Consider the following 12,332-nt stretch of genomic DNA (forward strand, 5'->3'; position numbering starts at 1 on the left):
TAAGTTGATTTGGAAAGACTAAAGCCTGAAATAACCAACATCAAGTAGGAATTAAGGTAAGACATTCATGAGTTGGCTTTTCCCATATCTGCCTGTTGCAGAGATCTTTTGTGCTTTGAGACATTTGATATTTAACATCCATGTTAATGATAAAATGGCAATTCTTGTACATGAACCAGATGGAGAAACATCCATGGGCATCTGAATTTAAAAAAATACCACACTGGTATGTGGTTTTGGTTCAAATCCACTCTGGATACCCAGGGGTGAAAAAACACCTGTCCTTCCAACAATCCCTTCTTGGTGTACCTGCATTATCAATTGGAACATCCTCCAAGAGTTCTGCTACTCACTATAGCTCACCTCAAGGAAAAGGGATATGCAGCTGCCATCTGCTAGTAAAAGCATCACAAAGGACTCAGTGTGTTTGGGCCAGGTTTGTGAGCTGGTGTATGGCAAAAGTCAGGACCTTGTGATTTGGTTACCAGCTTAAAAAGACTTGCATCATTGCAGATGAGAAGGTAATTTGCAAGCTGCTGCTTATCCTGCAAATTAACTGTACTTGGTCTTTAGATAGAAAACTGTAACTTACTCCTCTCTCTTTTTTTTTGCATCCTGCTGGTGGTGTTGAGTTTTGGGCTTTTTTGTTTTGCTGTTTTGTTTTGTTTAACTACTGTGCTTGGAGTCTTTCTCTGGGTCCTAAGACCTGCTTTCTAGTGAAACCTTAGCTTTGATGTCACTCATTTGAAGTCAAACCTTTGAGCCCATGCTGTGTGTTCATTTTACTTAAGAAAGCTTTCTTGAGTTTCATTTTCCACAAAAGAGTAAGTTTGGGAGGTGTTACTAAATTCTGCTGAGGTAAAATCGCATCCAATTTTCAGTTAGACAAAAAATTATTGTTTCTTTATTGTTTATTATTCACAGCATGAGTGTTTTCAGCATAACTTGCATGGTTTCAACGGGCATGGGTCGACAGCGTTTGGATGCCGGCTGTACGAGCACAGGGGGACGACAAAGGATGTGCCCCTCGGTGCCGGTAAGAGCCAAGCCACGCGTGACCGGGCTCGGGGCGGGTGTCAGAGCCCCGCTTATCCTCGAGCAGCTGTTGCTAAGGCGGCTGCCGTCGTTGGGAGATGCTCTTCCACCCCGACGGCAGAACAGCGGTTCTGAGCTGTGCTCCCCCTGAGGACGGGCCTTCGGAGGTCTCACGCTGAAGCGAGCGTCTCACACCTTTTGTGCGGCCCTGCGGGGCCAGGCTCGCCCTCGGCCCCGCTCTGAGGCCCCTCGGCGGGCCCGGGCGCTGCAGAACGGCCTGCCACCGGCGGGAAGCCGGGCTCTGGCTGCAGGACGTCCGGAGCGGGACTGGCGCCGCCGGGAGGGGGTTGCCAGGGGTCCGGCCAGGGCCCAGCCCTGAGGGCGGGGCCGGGGGCTGTGCGGTTTCCTCAGCGCCGGGCCCGGAACGTGGCGCCGCGGGCCGGGCAGCCGGGGCGGGATCGGTCCGGCGAGAGGGGTGGGGGGGGCGGGTGAGGCGGTGGCGGCGGCCCCCTGAAGAGAAGGAGGCGGAGCCAGAGCCTGATGGAGCAACAGGCACCGCCGCCCGCCCCGCCGGGGGCCGTAGCGGGGGGCCGGGCTCGGCGGCGGCGGGAGAGGAACGCGGAGCCTCCTCGGGTGAGCTGACTCTAGACGGGCGGCGTGTGCTGTTAGCGGCGGCGGGAGCGGCCGCTCGGCCCGTCCCGCCGGCCGAAGAGGCGGGAAGGAGCTGCCGGGCCGGGCGTGATCGCTGCCCGCGGGCACCGGAGGGAAGTTGCGGACGGGCCGCTCTCCTGGCCCGGGGCGGGCGCAGGCCCAGGCCCTGCCGCCGCCGGCGGCGGGGTGAGGTGGGGGGCAGGCCCAGCGAAGGGGCAGCTCCCCGGCCGGCCGCAGGCGTGCGGGGGAAGCGGCGGTTGCCCTGCGGGGCCGCCAGGCCTCTGATGCAGCCGCAGCCGCCTGGCCGGGCGCTCGGCTCCCTTCGCCCTGGGATTTTCGACGGGCCGGGAGTCGCGCCGCCTTCACGGTGTCCCCGTGGGCTCGGGTCCTCCGCCCAGCCGCAGGCACGCGGGGGCAGCACGGCGTTGAGGCGGGGAGCGCCGTCACTCCGGGCCGGGTGCCGGCGCGGGCCGGGCAGCGCGGAACGGCCGCTCGTGTGCGGGTATTCCAGGTGCGAGTTTCCTCCTGCAGTTAGCTGCAGTGAGCACCCTGCGTGTCTGCGTGAGGGTTCTGTTCTCTGGGCTTTCCGATGGGCAAAACCACCCGGGCTTGTCTTCTTAGAACCTCGGAACTGCCTTGGTATGCGTGTCCAGGTGCTTTTCAGTGCTGCAGGGTTTACTGCTCTGCTGCAGTTGATGGCGCAGACCCGCGTTCTCAAGCGGACCTACTTCAGCTCGGCATGGCAGCCGTTGGAAAAGTCAGTAACTTGGCTGGAAGAGCTTTGTTACTAACACAGTTTGGAGTCTGGAGGCTGGTTTAAGTCAATGCGTTTTGGTTGACAGCAAACGTCATTTAAGGCGGTTCTGTTTGTTGCTGTAATCTGGATTGAGATTAAGGATGTTACCACTCTCGGCAGTCTCTATGCCTATAGTTTAATGTTGCAGCCATAGGGATATCCCTGGTTGTCCCCAGTAAAGGGAGAGTTGAAATGGCTGGAATGTCTATGCCTTCTTGTCCTTCCTCTGCTTCTTTCCTTGGAATTGTTCATTGTTTACTTGTGGATGCCTTTAATTTTTCTTGGAGGCTTGCAAAATGTTAGACAATATCATTCCTCTTGTGCTTTCTTCTAGTGTTGAGTGAGAGGTCTTCAGGTGCTAATGAAACCCTTTGAAGAGAGTTTTTTAATGGATGGATGAGCGGGTGTGCCTTCAATATTGGAAGATTTCTGTCAGCACTAGGGCTGGAATTCTTCCCTTTTTTGGGGAGGGGGAGGTTGTCTGTCTTTTGAAGTCCTAGGTCATACCAGTGTATAAAATTACTGGTTATTATTAGTCATAACATCAGTAATTATTACTCATACTGTGTACTATCCTAATCTTAATTTTAAAGAGGTGCTAGCCACTGCTGCAACAGCATCGGTCTGTGTATATATTTCTGCTGGATATTGATCGAATCTTGTTTTGTGTCTCTTCATGGCTGCGTTATCCCCTCTTAACTGAGGCTGAAAGCCTCTTGTTGCCCCTTGTGTGTCCTGGTGACCCGTTTCTTCTGCTCCTGTGGGGCAGGTCACTGGAGATGGGGCTGCAGGGGTGCAGTGCCTGCTACCTGTGTGTCAGTGGGTGCTGCTGTCGCATTGTGCTGCCAGACCTGTGCTCCCTTCATTCTTGTCATGTTAGGTTTTTCTGTGTCCAACAGTTGTCCCACAACAGTTGAGTGGTTTGTGGCAGACACTAAAATCCAGGGAACACACGCACCTGCTGCCTGACAAGTCTTCCTCAAGGGACCTTCCTGTTCAGACCTGGCATTTGCTGTGTTACTCATTTGTCAGTCTGTTTTCACCAAGTCTGTCTGCCTGTGGCTAACTGACAGTTCAGAGGAAAAGGTCAGATTCCTTACTGATGATTTAGAATTTAATTATTATTCACAACAACCAAATTTAAGATTCCGTGCTTCCTTTAGCTTATACTAGATCTTCCTTTTACATTTATTACAGATCTGTTGGATGACAGTGGGAGCAAACGACTCTTTAGATTAACGGTATCATAGAATAGTTAGGGTTGGAAAGGACCTTAAGATCATCTAATTCCAACCCTCCAGCCATGGGGAGTCAACTTCTATTTCTTTTCTGTGGCTCAGTGTCATACTGACCACCTCCTAGTAAGAAAATGAGATCCTTTCTGCTTTAATTTCTCATTTTTCATCTCAATTTTTCTGTACTGTGTTTTCACTCTGTTTCTCCTGTTCCTTAAGAATTTCAACTCTTTTCATATATTCCTTTGAAATGACTGACAATAACATGCTGTATTCTTGGTGCTGAGGGACTGTTCCTGATCTCTAAGTTTATTCAGCCTGGAGGAGGGAAGACTCTGGGGAGACCTTAGAGCAGCTCCAGTGCCTAAAGGGGCTACAAGAAACCTGGAGAGGGGCTTTGGACAAGGGTCTGCAGGGACATGACAAGGGGAATGGCTTTAACCTGCCAGAGGAGACTGAGATGAGCTCTTAGGCAGAAGCTCTTCCCTGTGAAGGTGGTAAGGCCCTGGCACAGATTGGCCGGAGAAGTCTGCATTACATACATGATCCAAATAGTATTTTGCAGTGTGTTTGCAGTGTAATCAGGTTTGTTTCTCAATGGTATTTAAAAATAACATTTGTACAACTGAGTTTTTTCTGGTTTTGGAGTATTTACTTGAAAACAGAATTTTGTTTCTGAACTGAAGTCTTTTGCAGAAGTGTGAGGGCATAATTTGGTCTGTGTAACCTTTACTTTTGAAAATTATGTATGAACCAAAAAGTATTGTTTAAATTTAGCTATGAATTGCATTGTTGTTGTTATAATTTTTAGCAACATGTAGCATAGCTCAAATTAGAGAGGCTCTAACTGATGCTGCAATTGCAGATCTCTCCAAGCTCAGCATTGGGAGCTCAGAGTGGCTTCTCAGTTTTAGAAAATTCTTTAGAAAAGACATCTTTTTCTTTAGGAAATCAGTTTACTTCCTAGTGATAAGTTTGTATTTAAAATATTGTTGCCTGTAATTGCCAGGAAGATCTAAAGAAGTAAAATATTTGCAGAGCATATATTCCATTAGTATTTTTACTGAAATGTGGTGGTTTGTGGTTTTTTGCCTTTTTTTTTTTTAATACAGTAGTTCTGGAAGTGATGGGTTTATGTTCAAGGTATTTATTCTTTTTGATTTACTTATGCTTTTAGAACAAGTACTTCTTGTGTGTTGGTGCCATTATAATGCTCTTTTTTTATTTGTGGATGAGTGACTCAGTTTTGTTCTGTGGCTCTTCCTTTTACCTAGTGATGTTTTACTGCCTTACCCAGTTCTCATGACTGCAGGAATTAAATAATAACATATTCCAGAAATTACCATCACAGTTTTCTTTAAAATAGTTTGGGTTTTTTTAGGGGGGGTTTGGTTGTTTGTTTTTTTTTTTTTTTCTTTTCCTCTTTTTCATGAGATTATTAAGCTTCACAGGATATTAGAGGCAGAAACCACTTTACTTGGCCTGAGAGGATGTCTCCTCATGGATTCTCCTCCTTGTTACAGACTCACAGTATGATTCTGGGAGGATCATTAACAGCTTTGTGTTTCTGTTTGTTGCTGCCTAATAAACAGAAAAGGCAGCTTTGTTTGACTTGTACATTCTTCGGACTCGCTGGTGCTCCTGGAGATTGTGCCTGATGAGACGTGCCCTTGCACAAACAAAATAATGTAGTTTAGAATCTTGCTTCAGTCCTAACTGTGGAAGATGTCAAAAGAGAAGATACCTGTATCTTAGATGTTCTGTTCCTTCTGATAGCCTGGTTTGGTCCTTGTGGTCAGTTAAGTGTATCGTACAGCTATTATTCATATTAGCTGTGCCAGAAATTTGAATTGTCGTGCCTGACCTACCTGAACTGAAATAAGCTGAATTTGCACCGCAGAAGTTTATTTTGCTCATGAAAATCTTAGGGTTTGTAAGAACTGTAGCAGGAAGCTATTGAAGCTAAGAACATAGCAGGATTCCAAAATGTTTCTCTAAATGTATATAGATTAAAGCAACTTCTGTTGCTGTTACAGCTGACAACTTTGAAAAGGATGGCACTTGACACTGTGTGTGGGTGAGTGTGTGTTCATGGGGCTGTTTGCTGGTTTGTTAACCTGATTTCCAAGGATTGTGGTCGGGATGATCTCTGACATATGCAGTATTGCTGGAGTCCTTGCACTGGCTCTGACATTCACCCTGTGTTTGTGCTCTAATACCTTTATTAATTTATGATCGTTCATTTCCTCAGATCCTTCTGAAAACTGATGTACGAGAGTTCTTCAGGCTCTTAGCCCGGCCTTGCTTTGCGTGCTGCTGAATGTTCAGCTGCTTTCAGAATTTTTTGACATGTTTGAATTCCTTTCAGGCCCCAGGTAAAGGTTATATATCTTTTTTTTTTTTTTTGAGCAGAATATTGCTCAGGTTAAAATATTCCACACTCCTTATATACAATAAGCATTTCTGTAAAACCTCGTTGGATTTTCTTGCCTGTAGGTACTCTGACGTGTTGGTTTTCGGTGTGTAAAACCAAGTTTTCCACTGCTGTGGTAATTTCCAGGAACAAAGCTAGTGTGGAAATAAGAGTGTGAAAATTCATTAGCTGCTTTGACTTTAATGGTTGAAAAACAAACACAGTAGTGTTTATGTTTGCCCACAGAGAAGAATCTTACACAATGACAGTGTGTTTGCAGGAGGAGGCAGAAACGTAAGTTCTTGGAATTAAAGATACTGCTGAAACTACAGTGGAAAAAGGGAGGTGATGGTGAATGAAAATGCGAGAAGAATGGCATTTCCTGTGGCTTCTTTTATTTTCCTACAGCATTCAACCCTACATGTGAATCACAGTATCTCTGGGTGTTACCTGTGCTCTTCCTGGCACTTGGGGCCCACCAGTGTTTTGAAAGAACAAAGTGTTTGGTTTGGTCTGCTGTAGACAGGAAAAGAAACAGGACAGTTACTGATACAAAGGAGATCTGGGGTGCATATTAGGAAATACTTTAATGGTGAAAATCATGAGGCAGCGTAATGACATTGCCTGAGTAAAACATGGAGTCTCCTTCAGTAAAGTAGTTTAGAAACAGTTTGGATAAACACCTGTCAGAAAAAATTGGGTATAGTCGTAAGGAAGAGATCAGTAGTCTCCAATTTGCTGCTTTTCTATTGTTGTTGTTTGACTTAACGAGAAAAAAAAAGTCTATAGTCCATTTGATGCTTGAGACAGGATGCCAGTACACAGTGTGCTTCCCTTTCCACCTAAAAACATGCCTCATCTTGCTCTGGTAATGTATTTAAGCCTTGCAGTTGTTGTCTTGAGGTAACAGTATGTGATACTCTTAACCTCTTTTGGTCTGCAGGACTGAAAACAGAGAACTTCAGTCTGAACTATAGTAGTCAAAACCTTTAGTGAATATTTCTATTTTGTATGTTGCCTGTCATCAAATATGATTTTACGGCAGAATTCACAACTGGCTGGTACTCAAGAGTTGTATGAAGATATTGCTGCGGTTTTGAGGGTCCTTGGGAGAGAGTAGGGTTAAGTGAGGAGAAAGAGTGTTCCAGAATCCATGGAGCTAGGACTTTCTGCAGCTCACTTTGAATAATAGTCTTTATAATTAGAAGGTTTAAACTTGTTTTTCTGTGTTATTTTGTATTGTCTGAAGTTGATGCACTGGGAAGGTGGCTCTGCCAATGATGACTGTTCTGCTGCTAAAATAAGTTGCGTGCCCCCCACGTTTCTGTGAGTGCACCCAGTTCCAAAGGCTCAGCCTTTCCTTCCTGTTTATGAGCAGTCTGCAGCTTGCAGGTAGCTGCATATAGGGGTTTGTGAGTAGATGTACCAGTGCAAGTTCTTTGGTTTGAAGAGAATTTATGCATTCTTCCACTGTCTGTGCACGCGTGTGCTTCTGTGTGATTGACATGTCAAACTTTAGATGAAATGAACTTATTTACCTGGCGACTCTGTTTCATGGCATAGAATCAAATAGTATGGCTGAGGAGGAAAAACTTGTGAATATGTGCAGTGCAGATATTAAAATACACTACAACTAGCATTATGCCTGATGAGGCAGTAAGTCTTCTAGCAGACATCCTTCATAGGGAATGATGTGTTTTGCAAGGGCCTTTTCTGTTACTTCTGTACCCCTCAAAAGTCAATAGATAAACATTTACTTTTTTAAGAGTCTGATTCTGAATTGCTGATATGTTCTGCACTGATGATCGGGGCTTTAATTGCTGCTGCACATTTTCTAATATTCTGAGGGTTTATTTTCCTTCTTTGAGTAGCATTTCTTAACACTAACATATAATTCCTGTTCCTTCCCCACCCAGATTTCTTTCTTTGGATCGAAATCTTTTGGAAGAAAAAGTCCTGACAGTTCCATGTTGAGCAAAGCTGAGTTTGTTGAGAAAGTTCGCCAGAGCAACCAGGCGTGCCACGATGGTGACTTCCACACAGCAATTGTGCTGTACAACGAGGCTCTGGGAGCTGACCCTCAGAACTGCATTCTCTACAGCAATCGCTCGGCAGCCTACATGAAAATCCAACAGTATGATAAGGCCCTAGATGATGCAATCAGAGCACGGCTTCTAAACCCCAAGTGGCCAAAGGTAAGAAAGTGCATTTGTCTTCTGGGGAAAGAGTAACTCGCCTGGGATTGTTATTCACATACATAGGAAGTTGTGTAAACAAGTGCATATATTTCTGTACTAAAGCTTTTTATTTTTTTTTTTTTTAACTTGAATTTCCTGTTGGGTATTAAACTTTTTTCTGTGTAAACATACTTTTCCCCAATGGGGGTATGGGAGTATGGTACTATTTTTAACCAGCATGGTTTCTGGATTGTGAAGACCGGACATATCTTCGTGTCAAACCTACTCAGCATTCAGTAGCATCCAGGAACATTTTGTTGCAAGATCTGAGGTAGCATGGGGATTCTTATTAGTAATGGAGCAATAAGGCCTTTCACAGTCATGTTCAAAGAGTGTTTATGTGCAGTGTATTTTGGATATACATTTGAAAAAATGCGTATCAGCATTCTTAGTAAGATCTGACTCTGCAAGGAAACATTTTGTAAAGAGCAAATGGTGTTGGTTACTTGTTCCTTCTGAGGCTGTTTCCCACTGGCTGTAATGGATTACTTCAGTAGCTGATTGACCCTTGGCTCACCCAGGGCCAGCCCTTTGCAGCAAAAGTACTGTATGTCTACCATTGATATTCAGGGAAATCATGCTTCTACCCCACCTCCGACAACACCAAAACACAGTAAGTCTGAATTTTAGACATTTTCTACAGAAGTTGAAATGTTAAAACATGTCTTTCTGGCATCTATTTGATCTGAAGTGAAAAACATTGTTTATAGTAACTGCTGTTGTTATCAGGTTGTGCTGTAAAATGGTGTAGACTTCGTTTATGGTCCGTGCTGGTCTGGAGGCAGTTTGTTAGATGGCTTGTGTATTGCATCCACCACTTTTTCCTTCTGTTCCCGCCCAGAGCTGGCTGATTGTATCTGTTTAGCCTTTTCCATGGCCATTGGCCAATGAATGTCTCACAGGTCCACTGCCAGCTGAACTTGAAACTTGGTCCGTCCTTCATGATGGAGATGTGGAATGGATTTGCCTCTCACTGCCCAACCGCTGGAATGTGGGTGTTCCCACACTGAGCACCAGTGAGTTGCTTTCTGTCTTGGAGCCCCCAGTTCATGGCTTTGAAGCCAAGCTCTTAGCAGAGTTGAGGAATAAATTGTATGAATACAAGCATTTAGAATTGTTGTGTTTAATGCTAATGAGTTTTGCAAGTGATATATGATCACATACGTGCTAGAAGCAGCTAGTCTAACTTTCAGAGATTGTAATGGGATGTAATGTGAATCATCAGATCGTCCCACATCATTTTACTGTAGAGGCTCAGTCATGTCCTCTAGGATAAGTAGGTGTATTGCAAGTCTGATCTGCAGTGAGATCTGATCTTTTATTGTCAAGGCTGGATCACTAAGGTGTTGAACAGGAAGTGATTTGCAGAGGTCAGAGTTTGATGGCACTATCTGCCTTCACGTGCACAGTTATGATAGAGGTCTCATAAAAATGGCTTGGCAGGGAGTGTGTCCTGGCTCTTAAAAAGGAGCCGTCATGCTACTACAGTAATTGAGATAATGAAAACCCACAGTTGAAGGGATTACTTTTTTTTTTTATCCTCTGTGTGTTCATTCCATCTGGAATTCAGATTTTGACACTCTTTTACATAGTACTTCCCTTTTGCTTTGAATTGTTGTTTCCACAAAAATCATCTGCAATGACTTAGGTTTTAGAAGAAAATGAAAGATTTTGCCAAGCTCTGGTTGTCATTAATCTGGCTGTTTCACAGTGAGGGTGCCTGTTGGCTTAAAACATCTCTATCTGCAAATTCAGGCCAGTCGCTGCCACTACATCTTCATTGTGTCTCTTGAATTTGTGCTAGTTTGGTGAGCACTAGTTGCTTTAGTTGCTGGATCTGACTGAAGCCTGTTAGTGATACTTCCCTGTTTAAAAATAATTCATGTTAATTCTGTTTCCGTAAAATGTCAGCAAGGGCAAAGAAAACAATTGGTATCTGGAAAGCTCGTTTGAACACCCAATTAACAAGTGCAAGCCTGTTAACTTTGAAACCCACACCTATTAGCTAAGCTCTACTCATTTTTGGAGCTGTTAACAGAATGAAATTCTTTCTGCTTTCAACATACCAGCTATAGCAACTGTCCTAGTTGCTATAGGTTAATGTAAGTCAGTGCATAAAAGGAATACTAATACTTGTTCACTATTTTACCACTATGAGATGGCTGTTTATCTGCTTGAGGGAATGATGAATTCTGCATCCCTCTGGACTGAACTGTATTTTACGGGGATTTTTTGGCATTTCTATGGAACAGTGACAGAAAACAGCACTGCAGCAGAGGCATTTCGGTGCTTGCAATAGCTGGAGCTCTTGGGTTACTCTTCTTCCTTTATGGAAAAGCACAGAGGAGTTTTTGTTTCTCTTTTACTTAGTTGAAGGACACAAATATAAATGAGTTTTCTGACTGAACTGGAAACCAAATTTTGGACAGATGAGGCAGAGGTGAAGTTAGACACTGTCCTGGCTGCTGGGTATGTTTTTTGTCCCTCTTTGCGTTTTCCTGACAGATAAATAGGGTGGTCACTCACCCCCCTGACTCCTTTGTGAAGTGCCAGTCCTCTCTTTGGGTGGTAAGGAGGAATGATGAGTAGCTTTGGTGTGCTCCTCAGCTGTTTCTAAATACTGGGGAGCTGTGCTGATCTGACAGACATGCTTTTGAAATCACAGCAGAGGTGGAAAATCCTGGAATAGAGGCAGCTTAAGTTTGTGTGGTATATTTTCCTCATTTTCAACATCTGCGTCTTCTAAAATGTGTGTTTGTATTTTTATCACACAATTCTAATTTTAGCTAGAGCAAGGAAAGTTGTACTTTGGGGGCAAAGTGATTAGTCTGATGTGTTTTGAACACAGAAATTTCAGGTTGGATTGGATATCTAATATCAGAAAATACTCAGTGGTGTTTGTAAACTTACTCCAGGTCTGAATGGTTGTTGGTTAGTGAGGCTTGGTTTGAAGAGCTTTCCCTACATAGTACATGGACTTTTTAATTTAAATTTGTGCGTGTTTGCAACTTGTCAGCATGGGGCAGCAGGAGGGCACTGTCAGAAGTGAAACACTTACAGTGCATGTTTCAATATCAAAGCTGCTTTATAGTTTGTTTTATTTTTTTAATAATTGTTTTTTATTTATAGAACAGAACAGGGAAAATTGAAACTTATGTATACAAAATCTAAGCAATTTTATTAATTAGCCAGAAGAGGGAGCTTAACAGGTGTAGCTTGTATATAGCTTAGCAATTATAGCCTGAGTTTTAAATGCAGAACCCAGTTGCTTTTACTTAGCAAGTTGAAAAACTAATTTGAGTCTTAAGTTTTCTGAGATTTAAGCTACTCACTGGAGTTCTCTTTGTTTCTCTTTCTTCCTTATCCCAGGTGTGCAATTTGTAACTTCTTACATTCCTTTTTTTTTTCTTTTATCATCAGCATTTCCAGTGCTAATGAGGAATATCCCAGTCTTACATGTGTTTGAAATAAATGTATTTTCACTCTCTAACTGGCTGATGCTTTAGGCTGATCCTTTCTTCAAAGGGTGGCAACCAAAACCATTGTGAAATAAAGCTGTGAAATGAGGCAGTGCAGAAAGTGAGAAAGTGGTGGTTCTTGCTTTCATGCTTTCAAACATGCTTTTTGTGTTTGCCTGAGAGGGTTGGCTTCTAACTCCTGCTATCCTGAAAATACTTTGTCTACATATCACTGAGAAATGCAAAGGTAACAGAATATTTTAGGAATTGCATTTTGGGAATACTCTACAAGCAAATCAGATGAGGCTCATTTTATTCTTTGATTTCCCACCAAACTCTTTGTTTTGCTTTGCTGTTGTTCAGGCTCTAGAAAAGTTTTATTCAGTTTCTGTTCTCAGCTGTGCAGCCTGAGTGCCTGAGGCATGGCAATGAAAACAAGGGATATATATTCAGTGACTGTGACACCTGAATGGTCTCTTCATCGTTTGTGCTGATTTTGAGCTGTAT

General features: G+C 43.9%; 1 protein-coding gene across 1 annotated transcript in view; it reads left to right on the forward strand.

Annotated features, from left to right (window-relative positions):
* Window positions 1-1,575: 1,575 nt before the first annotated feature.
* TTC28 (tetratricopeptide repeat domain 28) overlaps window positions 1,576-12,332 on the forward strand; it is a gene marked incomplete at its 5' end in the record, with an annotated part of 123,785 nt that continues 113,028 nt past the window's right edge. Inside the window, 2 exons of the mRNA XM_080628552.1 lie at window positions 1,576-1,668; window positions 8,047-8,325. Coding sequence (XP_080484678.1) covers window positions 1,576-1,668; window positions 8,047-8,325 — 372 coding nt within the window. The remainder of the gene's footprint in view (window positions 1,669-8,046; window positions 8,326-12,332) is intronic.

This window comes from Psittacula echo (assembly GCF_963264785.1).
Source record: "Psittacula echo genome assembly, chromosome: 13".
Taxonomy (NCBI): domain Eukaryota; kingdom Metazoa; phylum Chordata; class Aves; order Psittaciformes; family Psittacidae; genus Psittacula; species Psittacula echo.